Source organism: Erigeron canadensis, chromosome 3, assembly GCF_010389155.1.
Source record: "Erigeron canadensis isolate Cc75 chromosome 3, C_canadensis_v1, whole genome shotgun sequence".
Lineage (NCBI taxonomy): Eukaryota > Viridiplantae > Streptophyta > Magnoliopsida > Asterales > Asteraceae > Erigeron > Erigeron canadensis.
The window spans coordinates 46,148,969-46,167,476 of record NC_057763.1 but is presented as its reverse complement, the minus strand read 5'-3'; the positions used below and the strand labels follow the sequence as shown (position 1 = coordinate 46,167,476).

Sequence of the window (18,508 nt, the reverse complement as noted above, 5' to 3'; positions counted from 1 at the left end):
TATTTGAAAAAATATAAATAAAATAAGAAAACATACTCGTAAAAATTAACACAATCCCACAACGGCACCACCTACTCAAATGGCGGCCTTTCAGAACAATAATATACGGTGATTGTGCACTGCACGTGACATATCTGTTACAATTTTTGTCCTTTATTTTGGTCACATTCAAAAAAACACTATACAGTCACACCCTCTTATCTTATTCCATCTTCCCACTCTCCCCCTCTCAGCTTGTGGTCACGTTTCATATATCTCAACAATTAAACCCTCTAAAGGAAATTCCAATCGTCATCATTTCATAAAGGTACTGTCTTTTTCTTTAATTTTGATATAACTTTTTTTTTTTTATATATATATAGATATACATGAACAAAAATCTTTTCAGTATATACCAAACAAATATTCTGTATCTATCTGTCTAGATATATTCTTATGTATTTTTGTATGTGTGTGTTTTTTGGATTAGTGATTAAGCTAAAAAAGAAAAGCAATCTCCAACTTTGTAAAGGTTTCAACTTTTTTGTTTTTATATTTATATTTTTTTGGTTTTTTTTAAACCATCATTTTTACTTTTCTTGGTATATACTTTAATGCAGTGATGATTCTGCTACCATTTATATGTTTGTGCTTTGTTTTCAAAAATGGATTAATTTTGTATTGCAGGGTGGATTTGAGAGCAAACCCAGATCAAGAAACCAGTTAGAATCCCAATGAGATGAATTTGAGACAAAGACAAGTACCCACGCGCGGCCGTGCAGTTCCCCACGCGCCGCCGCGTCCACTTGGTTCAGAGGAACCTTACAACATAATTCCTATTCACAGTCTACTTTCAGACCACCCTTCTCTCCGGTACCCAGAAGTAAGAGCCGCTGCTGCCGCTCTACGTGCCGTGGGTGACCTCCGGCGACCGCCGTTTCGAGAGTGGCGAGATGGAATGGACCTTATGGATTGGCTCGGTGCCTTTTTTGGGTTTCAGCGTGACAATGTTCGGAACCAAAGAGAGCATCTTGTTCTTCACCTTGCAAACGCCCAAATGCGCCTTACTCCGCCACCAGCCATCGCCGACAATCTTGACCCGAAAGTGCTGAACCAGTTCCGCCGTAAGCTCCTCCGTAACTACGAGACTTGGTGCTCTTACCTCCGCCGGAAATCTCAGGTTCGCCTCCCACTTTTCCGGCAAAACCCGGATACTCACCGCCGTGAACTTTTATATGTAGCTATGTATCTATTGATATGGGGTGAAGCCGGAAATCTCCGGTTCACCCCAGAATGCATTTGCTATATTTACCATCATATGACTATGGAACTCAACCAAGTTCTTGGTGGAGACACTGACCCCAACACGGGCCGGTCTTTTAACCCCTCTATCTCTGGTGAAAATGCATTTTTAAACAAGATTATTACACCCATATACCTAACGATAAAAAACGAGGTTGAAAGAAGTAGAGATGGGAAAGCACCACATTCGGCTTGGCGAAATTATGACGACATTAATGAGTTTTTCTGGAGTCGGAAATGCTTCAAGAAACTTAAATGGCCATTGGATCTTTCTAGCAATTTTTTCATTATCGATGATCCGAAAGTTACTAACCGGGTTGGGAAAACAGGCTTCGTGGAGCAAAGAACGTTTTGGAATGTGTTTAGGAACTTTGATCGGTTATGGGTTTTGTTAATATTGTTCTTCCAAGCCTCAATGATTGTCGCTTGGAGAGAAACTACGTATCCGTGGGAAGCGATTAGTGACCGTGATGTGCAAGTTGAACTGCTTACGATTTTTATAACGTGGGCCGGTCTTCGTTTTGGTCAATCCATTCTTGATGCTGGTACGCAGTATAGCCTGGTTACTCGAGATTCCAAGTTGCTCCTTTTTAGAATGGTAATGAAAAGCTTTGTATCGTTGACATGGGTGATTGTGTTTGTAATCTTCTACATTCAGATCTGGATTCAGAAGAATTCTGATAGGCGTTGGTCGGATGCAGCCAACGATAAAATCATAGTGTTTTTGAAAACGGGTCTGGTTTATATCGTACCTGAAGTGCTGGCTACGATCCTTTTTGCCTTGCCATGGGTCAGAAATTTCATCGAAAATACCGATTTTATACTTTTTGATGTGTTAACATGGTGGTTTCATTCCAGACTCTACGTGGGACGAGGTTTGCGGGAAGGGTTAGTTAATAACATTAAGTATACACTGTTTTGGATAGTCATATTGCTATCAAAGTTTTCCTTCAGCTACTTTCTGCAAATTAAGCCTCTTGTTGCTCCCACAAAAGCCCTTTTGAGCATTCATATTGATTATAATTGGCGTGAGTTCTTTGACAACAGGAACCGGATGGCAGTTATTCTTGTATGGACTCCAATTGTTTTAATGTATTTGGTGGATACACAGTTATGGTACACGGTTATCTCGGCTTTTGTTGGTTCGATTATTGGTTTATTCTCGCATTTGGGTGAGATCCGGAACATTGAGCAACTCAGATTACGTTTTCAGTTCTTCTGTAGTGCGTTATCTTTTAATTTGATCCCTGAGGATCAAACGCTGGTTGCAAAAGATAATCTCGTTCAGAAGTTACGAAATGCTATTCGCCGGATCAAACTCCGGTATGGGCTTGGTCAACCTTTTCAGAAACTCGAGTCCAGTCAGGTCGATGCGAGGCGGTTTGCTTTGATTTGGAATGAAGTAATCTTTACAATGAGAGAGGAAGATTTGATCAGCGACCGGGATGTGGAGCTAACTGAGTTACCGCAGAATTGTTGGGATATAATGGTTGTTCGATGGCCATGTTTTCTTTTGTGTAACGAGCTCCTTCTAGCATTGAGCCAGGCTAGGGAACTTGCCGAGGCCGGTGCACCAGACAAGTGGATTTGGTTCAGGATTTGTAACAGTGAGTATAGAAGGTGTGCGGTTATTGAAGCCTATTGCAGCATTCGGTTCATGCTACTTCAGATTATTCAAAGTCAATCTGAAGAACACAGGATTGTTTCAAACCTATTTGGTGAAATTGATCATCATGTAGGGCAGGGGAAGTTTACTGTCTTTTACAAATGTCAAGCACTTCCTCGGATCCACGCGCGGTTGATAAGTCTAGTTGAAATTCTGATGTCACCGGATCAAAACATGAACAAACTCGTCGATGTGTTGCAAGCCCTTTACGAGCTCATGGTAAAAGAGCTCCCGAAAACTAAGAAACCTGTTGCTCAGTTAATGCAAGAAGGGTTAGCCCCAAGGAACCCAGCTACTGCAGAGGAGGGTTTACTTTTTGTGAACAGAGTTCAGTTTCCAAAACCCGAGGATGCGTTTTTCTATCGACAGTTAAGACGGTTACATACGATTTTGAGTTCTAGGGACTCGATGCGAAATGTCCCAAAGAACATTGAGGCCCGGAGACGGATTGCTTTTTTTAGCAATTCGCTCTTCATGAATATACCACGAGCCCCGCAAGTGGAGAAGATGTTTGCGTTCTGCGTTTTGACACCCTATTATGATGAGGATGTTCTGTACAAGAAAGAAGGGCTTAGAAAACCAAACGATGATGGGATATCAACATTGTTTTATTTACAGAAAATATACGAGGATGAGTGGGATAATTTTATGGAACGAATGCGTAGAGATGGAATGAAGGATGATGAAGAGATTTTCACTACAAGATCTCGAGAACTTCGTGCTTGGGCATCGTATCGTGGTCAAACATTGGCACGGACAGTTCGTGGCATGATGTATTACTATAGAGCCCTTGAGATTCTTGCATATCTTGATTCTGCTTCGGAGATGGAGATAAAGCAAGGATCTATGGCTCTTGGGGGTTCAAGAAGTTTAAACCAAAACAGAGCCATGACGGAATTTGGTGCTGTGATAATGAAGTTCACCTATGTTGTTGCATGCCAGAAATACGGGTCCCAGAAAGAAAAAGGGGAGTCACAAGCAGAAGATATTGCAAATTTGATGAAAAACAACGAGGCACTTCGTGTTGCATATGTTGATGAAGTTCATTTGGGTCGGGGTGAGTTGGAGTATTATTCGGTTCTAGTGAAGTATAACAGTCAATTAAAGCAAGAAGAAGAGATCTACCGAATCAAATTACCGGGTCCAATGAAGCTCGGTGAAGGAAAACCCGAAAACCAAAACCATGCTATTATTTTCACACGGGGGGATGCACTTCAAACCATTGACATGAACCAAGACAATTCATTTGAGGAGGCGTTAAAAATGAGAAATCTTTTGGAGGAATTTAAACTCAATCACGGAATTAGAAAGCCGACCATTCTTGGGGTTCGTGAAAATATTTTCACGGGTTCAGTTTCATCACTCGCATGGTTCATGTCAACTCAAGAAATGAGCTTCGTGACACTCGGTCAAAGGGTTCTTGCGAACCCTTTGAAAGTGCGAATGCACTACGGTCACCCTGATGTTTTTGACCGGTTCTGGTTCTTGACACGGGGAGGAATTAGTAAAGCTTCTAAAGTTATAAATATTAGTGAAGACATATTCGCAGGTTTTAACTGTACTCTACGGGGTGGTAATGTGACCCATCACGAGTATATTCAAGTTGGAAAAGGTAGGGATGTCGGGTTGAACCAAATCTCGATGTTTGAAGCCAAAGTTGCTTCAGGAAACGGCGAGCAGGTTTTGAGTCGTGACGTTTACCGGTTAGGTCATCGACTAGATTTCTTTCGTATGCTGTCATTCTTCTATACAACCGTCGGGTTCTATTACAACACAATGATAATGGTTGTGATGGTGTACACGTTTTTATGGGGCCGTCTTTATCTTTCATTGAGTGGGGTTGAGGGTGCAGCCATGGACAACACCAAATACAACAAAGCATTTGGTACAATCCTGAACCAGCAGTTCGTGGTCCAGATTGGGGTTTTCACAGCCCTCCCAATGATAGTTGAGAACTCCTTAGAACACGGTTTTCTGTCTGCTGTGTGGGACTACATAACAATGCAGCTACAACTTGCATCAGTTTTCTTCACATTCTCAATGGGGACCCGTAGCCATTACTTTGGGCGAACCATTCTTCATGGTGGAGCCAAGTACAGAGCCACTGGACGAGGGTTTGTCGTTGAACACAAGAGTTTTTCCGAGAATTACAGGTTATATGCTCGAAGCCATTTTGTAAAGGCTATTGAGCTTGGTGTGATCTTGACGGTATATGCATCAACAACCCCTTTGTCCATCAGCAATTTTATCTACATAATTTTGAACATATCGAGCTGGTTTCTCGTAGTGTCATGGATCATGGGCCCGTTTGTGTTTAACCCCTCGGGTTTTGATTGGTTGAAAACTGTATACGACTTCAAAGAGTTTGTGAGATGGCTTTTTTACGATGGAGGTTCATTAGTAAAGGCTGATGTGAGCTGGGAAACGTGGTGGTATGAAGAACAAGATCATCTTAGAACAACTGGATTGTGGGGAAAGTTATTGGAAATAGTACTGGATCTTCGTTTTTTCTTCTTCCAATATGGAGTTGTTTATCATCTTAAAATAGCAAACAACAGCAAGAGTATTGTCGTGTACTTGATCTCGTGGGTCTTTATGATTGTTGCTGTATCGGTTTACATTGTTATAGCGTATGCTCAAGGCAAATTTGCTGCAAAGGAGCACATCAAGTACCGCTTGGTGCAACTTCTGGTGACATTTTTGGTAGTCCTCGTGACAATACTGTTGTTGGAGCTAACAAAGCTAACGGTTTTGGATTTGTTTTCGAGTATATTGGCGTTTATTCCAACCGGATGGGGTATCATATCCATTGCTCAGGTTTTGAGGCCGTTTCTAGAGAACTCGCTTGTTTGGGATACAGTTGTGTCGTTGGCTCGGCTTTATGATATGTTGATTGGGATGGTTGTTTTGGCTCCTCTTGCATTTCTATCGTGGATGCCTGGATTTCAGTCGATGCAAACAAGGATGTTGTTTAACGAAGGGTTTAGTCGAGGGCTTCAAATCTCCAGGATTCTCACCGGGAAGAATATTAACACAGAGTCATGATACCGAGGTTATATTCTTCTCTTATTAACATCAGTAATCAGTTATATATCAAACTCGTGATTTATAAATTTTTGAAGCGGATATGGGCTGTGTTTTATCTGACAGGGTTTCAGGTTCCCCAAAGTTTGTATTGATGCATTCATTATCTTAACCCTATATTGTTATTTAACATTATGAAATATCTATTAAAGGCTCTAATAAATGGACAAGACCAAGACGCGTCTGTTGGTCACCCTCCCCGTCTCATTTTGTCCCACACTGAAAACATATATTCTTTGACATGGTACACATTTGGTCCAACCTGTCCATTTAGCCGCCTCCACGGTCTTCAAGACTGAAAAACTACGTGTTTGACAATAAAGGCTTTTCTAATTAGATCTAATTATTTTGTATAAACTATTTTCAGGCGGAGTATGCAAAGGTGTTACTGTTCTTGAAACCATCAAGCTGGTAGTTGTAGTTGCAGTTTGTCTTCACACAACAAAGATCCTTGGATGTAAGCCCATTTTTGATGAACAAACTCAAGAAGTGGAGAAGGGTTTTTTTTTTCTGCGTTGTTGGGCATCATTAAAGCGTTGCTTCAAATTTTTTGACCTAATGGAAGTTAGAAGTAGTGAATTAGAATTTTGCAGTTCAATGATTGAACATCAATCTGTACATATTTGTGTAGAAGAAGCTATGTAATTTCTTTTTCACATGCATTGACATTTTTGTGGCTGTACTTGCCTTTCTTTACATGCTATGAAGTATGAACTAACCGTTGTTTTAAGTTAGAGGTGGCAAGAGAAAGTAGATGGTTCAATTGTGTTGGTGGCAATAAATCAAAACAAAATAATACTCATAAATGATGGGTCCAAATAACCGAAAACACTTTATGGTTATGTTTGTATGAAACAATTCAAGTGTTTACATCAGTCCGGAGGCCCCGTGTCCAATCAATTTCCTGACTCTCATTCTTGCAATGATTTTTCCTATGCTCTCTCCTTTTTCCATGGCTCAACCGAGTTCAACCAAGTTCAGGTTGGAGGCTCAGATAGATTAAGTTTAAGTGTCAGATTTTTTTTTATTTTATTATTATATATTTTTTATCGGCAAAATACAAGTGTCAGATAGATTATTAAGCTGCTTAAAAATAAAAAAGACTAGATTATTAAGTGCAAGTCAAAGTTCAAATTTCGTTTGAGTCTATCAATTGGTCATTCTTTGATTTGGTCATGCAACAAATGGAATTTAGTACAAAATGAACCAATTGCCAAATAATCTCAATTTCAAAGCTCAATATTTCCGTTATAGATGATTTTTGAGGGAAAATATAACTGAAAGTGGCTACATAATATTGTCGTTTGTATTGTAAATTGTTGCAAAATTCAGGAACTACACATATGAACTGATTGGGCAAATACCCCTAAAAGACTTTTCTTTACAACCACCAAATGAAAACATATACTCATCAGCCAAATGAGCTCAGAAAATTTGCTGTTCTCTAGTAGTAACAGGTACCTTCTGGTACAAAACACTATCCCTAAATCTTTTCGGAAACAAGGATCGCCCTCCAAATCGTTGTTGCACATAAACTACAAGAACGCAAATCGTTCCACCGCAACATATAAAAACATCCCACATCGTTGAATAGTAATCCATCCCAGGGTTCGCATATATCTTGTCGTAAAACCAAGAAGAACTATGTGTTCTATAAAGATCATAGACATGAGGCAACAAACGGACCATGGTTGACCCAATATAAAACGAGGGAGCAAGAGCCATTTCATGGGTGTCGGAGAACAGATTGAACATAATCTGAGGTACCAAGAATGCATCCAGAACTAAACCAACATAAGATTTGAGCTCATCCCAGAAAGTCTCGTGTGCGTGAAATTGTCGTGGCCCAAGATAGTGTGTTTTTGTGTGAGAACTTTGTAAAGAGTGTGTTAACCAAGCAATGAGACCAGAGATGATATATAATGGTAACGATACACAAATAACCTTTTTATCAGATACCCAAAGGGTTTGATGGCTCAAGTCATCGTTTCTTGATGACCAAGTGAGTTGAAGCAAACGAAACTGTAGAAGGAAGGCTACCATTGTAATGACACGAACCAGTACCTCGTTAACTTCTAGCCATTGATCAGTACCAAGAAATAGACTTTGTTTTCGGTTCAACATAAAAATGGCTTCAAAATTGAGTACTAACGGTATCATATGAGCTAAAGTGAGAACAACCAACATGACAACAGATATAAAAGGAAGGATTTCAGGATTCTTCTTAGCATGAAAAAGTTGCAAACCGATAAAAATGCAGGCAAGTGTGTTGGAGATCAGAACCATGGTTATCTCCAAATCCATTCTCCATATCGATTCCCGTGCTTGGATGGTTGTTATGGAGCTAGTACCAAACTCAAGAGGTTCAAAGTAAAGAGGGTCAGATTTCTTTCTCATGCTTTGAATAGTCCCATGAACCATTCCTGCATCTTTTCCGTTCAATGGTGAGTAGTTGACGTTGATCACAAGTTCACAATCTAACGAACCATTCCTCTGGAACTTCTCGTACGGCATATGCTTACAACCTAGCATACATACAACTCCATTTTTGGTATTAAACACACCTTCAGCAGATATTTCAATCATCTTGGATGCGGGAGCTTTACCACCAGACTTAAATTCATCACGGGTCGTGAAGCTCATAACATAGCTAACATTTACATGCCCGTTTCTTGGCTTCCATTCAGATTCAGACTCAATCTTGGCAAAAGGGGAGTATAATCTGTCCCTTATGTACAAAGGAGATGCATAGCCATACGCCATTTGACCTTTCTTGTTTCTCACCAACATGTCAAATCTCAAGTTTGGAGATTTCTCATCAGGGTAAGTCCCTTTCTTCCCTTTACTGTCGATACTCTTTTTGCACAAACTTCCGACCTTTTCAAATTCTAGATACTCATAGGACGAATCTTTAAGCCTCGTGTTTAGATTTGCTGGACTGTAAAACGAAACATTACCAAGATTCTTAGTTTTTGTACTCCACATCTTCCCGACGATACTACTCCTATGTTTCAAACTTAAAGTCAAAGGGAAACTAAAAGCTACCCTAATCGAACACCCACTAAGATCCCATTTACCAAACAATTGGCAAGCAACCAATGCAAGCCGTTTTTTCTCCTTGTCCCATTTCCCTTCCGCAATCAAACTAGTAAGTGGATAGAACGACAACCCTTTATCAAAACTCGAATTTGAAAACTGCAAAATGTACCTCACTTTCCCATCCTCCAAACAATCCACAACTTTAATAGACATAAACCGGGGAAACGTTTCATCACCAACCGTTCCAAAGCTACACGAAACATTCTTACAGTCATAGCTACTATAATCCAACTCAAACCTAAGACCCCATGTTATAACCGAACATATCCCACTCCCATTAACCATTTGTGCATCAGGCAAACTTAAAGAAACATTCTCCATACCATCATAACCACTAAAGCCACCATCTTTACTCTCTTTATCAATGTAACTAAAACTATACCCCATACCCGAAACACCCAATATTGAAACAGGCTTAAAACCCGACCGCGAATCCGTCACACATTGCAATGTACCATTAATTAAACTAGTATCAAGAACAGTATAATTTGGATAATTCAAATTAAAAACAACATCAACAGAATTTAAAGCACTTACAGATCCTGAACCAACCATACATAACTTCCCAGAACCCGAATCCCAAAACCCGGATAACCGAAACCCAGCTCCGGAATTCTGACTAGGCATAAATCGCGGTGGCCGAACTTTAACCAGCCGCAACCCTCGCCGTGAAATCTCCCCGGAAAAATAATCAAGAATTTCTGGGCCATTTAAATTAAGAAAGGAATCAACTTTAACAATATTTTCTGATTTTGTTTTGTAAACTTTTAATGTTGTAAATGATACAGTTTGAGATGAATTGGGATTGAAATTGAATTGGGGATTTTGAAACCCTAAGCTGTAAACAGCTTTATTTAACTGTAGGAAATTATTTGTTGGTAATTGTGTTTGTGTTGCTTGTGTTTCTTGAACTATATTATTGCAGTATTTTGAGTATGGAATTGAGGTTGATTTTGTGATGAAAATGGTGAAAAGTAGAAAGATTTTAATGAGATTGATGAAGGGGAATAAAACCCATGTTTTAGATTTGGGTATTCCCATTGAAATTCTTGATTTTGTGAAGCTACAATTCTTACATTTCTTTTGTTTCTAAATCTGGAACTATATATATGTATGTTTGTTTGTGTATATGTGAGGATTTTGATTTTGATTTTCTAAAAATAATCTTTAGCTTCAACCAGACAAAAATTTATTTCGCAGTGTTGTTGTACACTGTGCATGGATTATAGTAGCCAAGCTTACAAGGATGTCAGCTTTAAGGTCTGTTGCTGGTTAAAGTCAAAGACAGGTGAAAGTCAAGAGGAAGTATTTGTGAAACAAACCCCAAAGTAATGAATTTGAGCAGAGAAAGTAAAAAATTTCAGGGCCTGGCTCTAGCATAAAATATAGGCCCAAAATTATTGAACCGATAACGACGATAAATGTTTTCGAAGTTCAAAATGAAGTATCACAAAAAAGTGCTATAGATTACATATAAAAACAAATCTTTCTTTTATATGTATAACTAATTAATCATGTGTGATTAACGTATGATATAGATTGACAAAGTTAAAAAAGTTATATATAAAAATGAATACACTTAACAAAGAATCGGAATAAACTATTGATATAGAATAAACAAATAAAGTATTTATAGTATTTTGTACTAATTTATGTAAATATTATGTAAACTGGAGGGAGGAAAGTAGAATTCCATATAAATATAGTGTCAAAAAGGTCAATTCAAATACATCTTTTTAAGCATCTTTTTTTTTCATCTACTACAACTTTTACTTTCTTTAGTTAAAAATTTAATATAGATGAAAGGTTTGCAAGTAGTGGGCCCTTAGATGCAGTGGGCCCGGCCTATTAGCACCCTATGAACCACCTCATAGCCGGCACTGAATTTGAGCACATTGAATGTGAAGTTAATCAGAGCACGAGCAAGTACCGTGCTTCTGTCTTTCACCATCACCATGACCACATTGACCATTAGAGAAATACTCGTATGTTTATGAGCGTCGTGTTCATCAAGGCAGAGGTGGCTCAACAGTACTATGGGAGTAGGCGATCGCTTTAGGCCCCTAAATTCTAAGGCCTCCAAATCTTGTATATTAGATTTAGTGTTTGAATTTTGGATTAAGTATCATTATATAATTTGCATTGCAGTAACGTCTTTTTGATTTTTGCATCAACATCTGCATATTTTTTTTTATTACTTGTAGTTCAATAATAAAAGACGAGCTACTTTTTTTTTTTAACTTTAGTTTATATGGTAATGAACTAGGCCCCCAAAATTAATCTCGTTTGAGGCCTCCAAAAACCTTAAGCCGCCACTGCATCAAGGATAACGAGAACAATGGTACATTGAGAAAAGAAAAAGAGAGATGGATTTTAAGGCATGAAAATCAAGGGTCATTCAAACACCTTAGCATTGTATATGATAATCATTATACAAAGTGTAAAGTTAATATTCTAAAGTTTGACTTCCTTTCTTGATTTGTTTTCATTTCTTTCTTATGTTCTTAAAAAAATAATGATCAATCAGTATATCCAACACTTTTCTACGTATTAAACATGCCAAAATCCTTGTTTCTTAACTGACTTTTTAATCTAAATTTTCATAAGTATACACGATTCAAAAAGCATGATCATATCAGACAATTTAGAACTCAGCTTCAATAAACTGGAAGAAATAGACGTGCAATTAACGGATTATTATAATATTTTCAAAATTGTATATACAGCAAAAAAATGTGTCACTGGTCAACTAAGAAAAAGAAAACATGTATGTATAACGAAGAATTCTCATCTTCAATCGATTTTCCTAGACCAAAAATGACTTCTCTAATTAAACAATGAAGGTAAGAATGATTTCCTTTGCTTGCATTTAATTTTAACTTCGCGTAATGGTGCTTCTTGTTCCCGCAGCAACTTTTCTGTGCCCCCTAGAACTTGATTTTTTGTCTCGTCGGTGTTTTCTTGATGGTGTCTTCTTTGGATTACTTACATTTAATACTGTGGAATTTTTTTGTAGTTCATCAATAAGAAGAGAAGAACGAGAATTGATAACAGGTGTGCCAGGACGGGGTGGTGGTGGAGCCCAATGCTCCATAACGTCTCTATGGTATCCCTGGAACATCACAAATGTATACCAAAATGTATCAAATTGGAACAGTGTGACTTCAGGCTCAGAAGGAAAATTTTTCAAGGTTATATAAATTTGATACAAATTTTTTGTTAGTGTTGCAAACATATATTTAGATTTTTGAATTAAGTTATTTACAAGTTTTTCAAAGAAAAGCATGTTAAATTTGAACCAGACTTGGGAACTGATATCCACATTGCATTTGGAAAATAAGTGCTTTGACCTGAAAAACCAGCATGCATAACAGAGGGACAAGGGGAAAGCTGGATACCTGAAGTACAAAGTTTCGCCTTTCACAATCCCAAAACATGTTTACAGTCCAATTCGTCTTTGACCTGATCTTGTCCCGCACTGTGGAAAAACTTATCTGGTCTCTTGAAGTAAAGCGGTCAACTTCATTAAACCAAAGACATGCAAAGAGATTGGAGATGGGAACATGTTCTCTTATTACCACACATCCTTCCGGTACATCTGCCAATTCCAACCAGGTTAGATACTATAATAACCATGTAAAACCTGCTTTTCAAATCTGATCATATTGACTCTATATAACCAGAAAACCAAAAATCATAAACACTTTTACTCAAATACTCCAAACTGATTATTGTGTGGTGTAAATGCATATCCAAACACCTCCTAATTCTTAAAGTATAATATAAAATAAAGTAAATTGCCCTACCACTTCTAATAGGAAGCTTGGCAGTTGAATACGGGGTCAAACCCTCCTTTTTGTAAAAGTCAATCTGGAAATCAATGGAGGCATTGTCGTATTTTGCAGCCACCTTATTAGCTTCGGCTTCTTGAAACACGTCAAAGCGCTTATAATGCCTGGATATTGCAAAACTGGCATTTTCTCTCCACAAAAACCTGTAAGCAATGTGAGAAATTTTGTTGTATCAGCATAGTTTAAGGTACTAAATATTAGGCTACTTCATATTAATATTTCCTTGACACTGGAACTAAGAGTACCTAGTTATCCATACTAAAGCTCACAAAATGCTAATGCTACAGTATCTCTACTTGAGACAATTCACGAATACTAACAAATGGACCCACGTGGAAGGGGAGCAATGCATAACTGCATATGCATACCTAAAAACCATTGTAGAGTAGATAATTAATATATTATAGTAGTGTATACACTGGTCGAAAATCCTAGATTTACCATCGGAGAGAGGAAGTACGTATAATGGTTTATATTAGTGAAAAACTACTTTAACATATGGGGCTTTTGGACTAGCATCACGGCGGCCCAACAGCTAAAAGGTTGTGGATTCAGATCTCAAATGGGACAAAGGTGTATTAAAGGTGGTGATGGGTGTGCAAGCATTTGCAATTCATAAAACATGGTCTAGTTTATGACATATCGTGCAATTACTATATTTCCGTAATGAAGTGTGGAAGCCTAAAAAAAGTAAAATATAATAGATGCAATGTGGGCCAATGATACTAACAGAATGCGTGTATTAGATTAATATTGCATTAGAAGGTAATACCTTTCAAGTATTTGATAAGGGTCAACTACAAGCTTAAGTTTTCCATCCAACCATATAGAGTACCGAGCATTCGGGAAAAGCCTGTGTGATAGAAGCTTTGGAACCTGCCACAAACTTGATCTTGTTAAATATACTGATTTACATTCACCAATTTCATCAATTTGTTGTTACAGTTGAGACAACTTCAGATATCCGCTGATAGTCAATATTGCAATTAAAGTATGTCTTCAGAAAATATATATAAAAATTTAATATATTAGTTATCATAGTCTAACATATAACCGTTACTCTCGTGTTTCATTATTTTGTACTATTTTTCATTTACTAGTTCCAATCTCCATTTCCCCCCAACATCAAGTAAATCCAGATGCACATTTTAATTTCCTCTCAGACTATATACATGGTACCCACATTTTCATCTTCAGTTCTTCTCAGATTATAATATCTAAAATGGGCGATCTCTAAAACATATTGAAAGCATTGATTGGGTCAAAGGATTCCCTTTATCCGTTAAACTCTACTTAAGGAAGGGAATGAACATACAAAAACTCTGCTTAAAAATCGCTTATTTACCTTTCCGGTGCGCCTTGGGTCAATGTATGGGGGGTTGTGGATAACAACAACTCTCCACAAGCCTATCTTCTTGCTATCATCCAGATAACTTGAATTCCTCATAAACCCTTCTGTTTCTTCATCGATAAACATGAAAAAGCACACACTTTGCTTTGAAGTTTCGCTAATGTTCATTGGTTGTTGAATCAAGTCATAAGCTCCTGTAAAGCTTAAATCATTAGGAAAACCCATGATTCAAAAGGGTGCACTATACGCATACATATGTATCATATTGATATAGAGTGATACCAAATATTGCTGATGCCACCACCACTCCATGACACTGATCCATATGAAAAAGATCTGAATCACTAATGTCATATCCTGAATTGCGCCCAGGCCTATCTCCTCTGACAAATCTTTTAGTGTACACCAAAAAAAAAAAAAAAAGAAATGATTAGTGAGGTTAACTGATTAATGGGGTGATTGGATTCGCATCGTGGAATGGTTAACTGATTATTCAAACATTTAATAACCACTCTCATAACACACATCCAAACATCCCTTGTGATCCATAAATCTGCAGAAAATCATACCCACAATGCACGGCCATGGACTCTTTTATATCATAAGATTCAGCTCTTTGCTTTAAGGAAGGATATCCACCAAAATCCGATCCTCCAAATTCACTTCTAATTAAACTCTCATCATGGATGTAAGTTAGATTATGCACCGGAGAATATGATGGATATGTTGGCATTAAAGCTATAGCATCTTCCACAGGCAGGTAACACACCGGACAAGCTGAAAGATTATAAAGAAACTATTTCAAGTTTAAAAAAGAAGGGGAAATAATTTACAGCATTATGTAGTAGTGAATTAGTGATACATTAGTAAGATTAAAAAGGGAAAAGTACTTACGACGTGGGCCTGTCCTTTTCTTGTCTGCTGGTGGAGGTGGCAATGTGAAGGTCTCACAAGGATTTCCAGGAGGAAGAGTGTATCCTCTGAAATAAACAGGCGGCGGAGGTGCGTGGGTGGTCGTGGTTGGAGGTGGAGGAGGGTGGGGTTCAATCCTGTTATCATCATGTACTGTGAGCCTCGTTTGATCATTCATTAAAGTAGAATTCAACTTTTGAGCTCTTCTTTCATCAATAATTTGTGAATATCCAGAAAATCTTAGAGACGAATTGCTCGTCTGGTAAACTTCACCTTCAAAAACGCCGAAAGAGGAACTAATAATAAATAAGAAAAATGAATATATCTATCAACATTGTTGTTTTAAATTCGTGAGTAACAGATTCTGATGACACTGGCATAAATGATTTTTATCGCGTTGATGCAAATCATGAGTGAACGTTGACTCTTGTTGCAGACATACTATTGTTCTTGAGAAAATGCAGATACAATTCCATTTATGAGGAAAATATATATATCCCTAAATTTGGTAAGCCTTTATCATAAGGTCAGTTTAGGTAATTCCATCATATGTTTACTCCATCCTTGGTCAACAAATTGTCATAAAGATGGAAAAGATGTTGGCACAGAACCCCCGAGTCCTGAATCTAACTTAAGGTGCAATTTAGTAATATGCTTTAATCATTAACAAGTAATCCATTATAACTTCAAGATCACTCAAAACTAACGTTGTAGATATCAATAAAAACAACTTTAGCTCATATACCAAATTTGATTAAATGTATACACGTCAAACCAATATATTAGAGTAAAAACCACATGAAATGAACCCAAAGAACAAGTAGTTGACCCACATAGTGCACAAGGTCATATAGATATGTTCTGAATATTACTAAGCTTCATTAATCAAACTATTTCAAAGCAGCATGAAACTACATTAAGATACACTTATAAGAAGTGTTGCAAAAAAACCAAAAGGATTAAATTAATCCTTTTGGTTTTTTTGCAACACTTCTTATAAGTGTATCTTAATGTAGTTTCATGCTGCTTTGAAATAGTTTGATTAATGAAGCTTAGTAATATTCAGAAACGCCCACTTAGTAATATTCACGTGGGCGTTTCAGACGTGCATGTTGATTTAGTTTGTAACAGCTTGAACAAAGCAGAATAAGTTTATAAGGCAGTCATATGATTAATGCTACAGATAGGAATTCACATAATGTTTTGATGGTTCATCCTGATGAGCAAAGATTTGTCATCGCTTTTAACCTAACATGCAAAGCTGATTATTGAGTTTAATGACTTTAAGCTCACATCTGTGAAACACTCCCTATTTTTAGCAAAGAGTTGATAACCGGCAACCCTGAGTCAGCCCACATGTCCTTCCATAAGGACAATATACGGAAGACTATGGTCAGACTGGCTCAGTGGCCCGTTAGGAGAGGGTCTGCCCAGCTAGGAAACAAGACCATGTTTGGAAAATCCTCGCTACCAACTAAGCTACACAATATATGGTAAGACAATGTTCAGACTGACTTCGCAAAATGCATTAGAAGATCAAACAAACTTGAGAGTACATTGAGCTACACTCGAAGGAAATGCACCAAAGACCTAAAAACATTAACAATGAACAAAAAAAAAACTTTGGGGGTGTTTTAGTGTGCATTTGCATTATCATAATCTATTTTATAATCACTCCTAAATTGTGCAACAAACATAATCCCATGAAAGAAAGCAACACATTAGATAGATAAACAATTTAACATCAACAACAACACTCAATCACAAAGATATGCAGTGAATGGGGAGGTAAGATTTAGACAGTCATACCCCTATCATAAAATGCAGTACAAAATTCATCATATTTGTAAAGTAAAATATAATAACTTGGATTAAAATAAAATAGAAAAGAAAAGCATACCTTTAGCAATATAAAGTATCCATAACATAGCTGCAAATGAAGCAAGTGACAAAAGCAGCATTCCAACTTTCTTTCTAGGTACAAATTTAAAGATCCAACTCCAAATAAATGAGACATTACTATAACTATTACTACTAGTAATATTACTATAACTATTAGTATAATAATGGCTATAATAATAATAATTATAATACTCTTTATCTTTATTCCCAATAAAAACTTTCTTAGAAGAAACTGGTGGTGGTGAAATCAATGGCTCATTTGGTTGTAAACTGCCATTACTCGATGATCTTACAACCAATGACCCTAAACTTCCTACACTTGATGATGACGATCTTCCTCCATCTACCCCATTTGTCATTCTAATTCTTTTTTTTCTTCAATATTTATTTATTTTTTATATTTAATCAAAAAAAAAAAAAGTTTTCACTTTCATTGGATTTTGATGTTGCGGATCTAATGGGGTTGGTTTTTTTCATGTGATTTCAGAGTTTGAATTTATTCAAATCTATAATATAATGGTCTAGTATATTATATATATATATATACAATGACAGTATGTATGTAATGTATATGGTTATGGTTGGATTGAAGAAGAAGAAGAATGAGGAGGAGAATGGGGGTGTTTCATTGGAACATTTTTACTCTTTAAAGATTTCTTTATGTTATTTTATGACGCATTCATGTCATGTCTACATAATATTATAATATATACTTTTTTTCTTAAATCGTATTTCCTAAAATGGTAAGTATCTGTACATTTAGGAGATAACACGGGTATAACGTCGGCCATGCCGACTAGCGTCGTGGTTCACTACGTGCGCAACGTCGGGGCTTTCTGCCTTTATCGTTTCACTTAGCGATGTTGTATTTCTTCTTTTAATGATAGATATTATCATAATAATATACTCTGATGAAATATTGAATGATTGTTAAGATGACCGGTAAGGTAACAATGATCAACACTTTAGTAAAAATTAATATATATTGTTACATGACTCAGTAATATGGTTAAGTTGGATTGGTGGATAATGTTCGAGTTTAGCTCATTTAAATCGATATCAATGTAAACTGAACCAAATTGATTTCAACATTGGTTTTTATTTTAGTTTTCAACAAAGACTTAATTTGATGATTTATTTTCGGTTTTGTAAACAACTAAACCAAATATAATATACTATATATATATATAGTTTTAAGTTATGTTTATATGATTTACTTGCAAGTTTATATCTTTTATTATTGTTTGAACTGCAGGATATTTATTCGAAAGCCAAAAATGGTAGCTAATTTTATCTAGTATCCTCATCTATCCATCTTAAGTATGCTTATCTCTTGTTGCAACCATCACAAGCTTTCCCTTA

The 18,508-nt window shown here is 37.0% G+C and overlaps 3 protein-coding genes and 1 non-coding gene across 5 annotated transcripts; 2 read left to right on the top strand and 2 right to left on the bottom strand.

Moving 5' to 3' along the window:
* Window positions 1–171: 171 nt before the first annotated feature.
* On the top strand, window positions 172–6,761 carry LOC122591134 (callose synthase 11-like). Its single transcript, XM_043763348.1, has 3 exons — window positions 172–307; window positions 667–5,999; window positions 6,399–6,761. Exon 2 carries the CDS (start codon window positions 719–721, stop codon window positions 5,990–5,992), a length of 5,274 nt encoding a protein of 1,757 aa, XP_043619283.1. The 5' UTR covers window positions 172–307; window positions 667–718; the 3' UTR covers window positions 5,993–5,999; window positions 6,399–6,761.
* On the top strand, window positions 3,705–3,784 carry LOC122594745. Its single transcript, XR_006323101.1, has one exon. It is a non-coding gene; the product is annotated as a small nucleolar RNA J33 (small nucleolar RNA).
* Window positions 6,762–7,305: 544 nt separating the features above from the next.
* LOC122590497 lies at window positions 7,306–10,219 on the bottom strand. Its single transcript, XM_043762698.1, has one exon. The coding sequence runs from the start codon at window positions 10,169–10,171 to the stop codon at window positions 7,457–7,459; it is 2,715 nt and encodes a 904-aa protein (XP_043618633.1). The 5' UTR covers window positions 10,172–10,219; the 3' UTR covers window positions 7,306–7,456.
* Window positions 10,220–11,805: 1,586 nt separating this feature from the next.
* On the bottom strand, window positions 11,806–17,544 carry LOC122593127 (probable hexosyltransferase MUCI70). 2 transcript variants are annotated; one of them, XM_043765486.1, is made up of 10 exons: window positions 17,339–17,544; window positions 17,145–17,218; window positions 15,227–15,517; window positions 14,902–15,109; window positions 14,615–14,724; window positions 14,327–14,526; window positions 13,754–13,857; window positions 12,937–13,124; window positions 12,529–12,728; window positions 11,806–12,242 (listed from the first exon to the last, which is right to left on the bottom strand). In XM_043765486.1, exons 1-10 carry the CDS (start codon window positions 17,503–17,505, stop codon window positions 12,006–12,008), a joined length of 1,779 nt encoding a protein of 592 aa, XP_043621421.1. In that variant the 5' UTR covers window positions 17,506–17,544; the 3' UTR covers window positions 11,806–12,005. The 2 variants fall into 2 exon arrangements, with proteins under 2 accessions (XP_043621421.1, XP_043621420.1); XM_043765485.1 differs by having other exon boundaries at window positions 17,145–17,544.
* Between the last annotated feature and the right edge of the window lie 964 nt (window positions 17,545–18,508).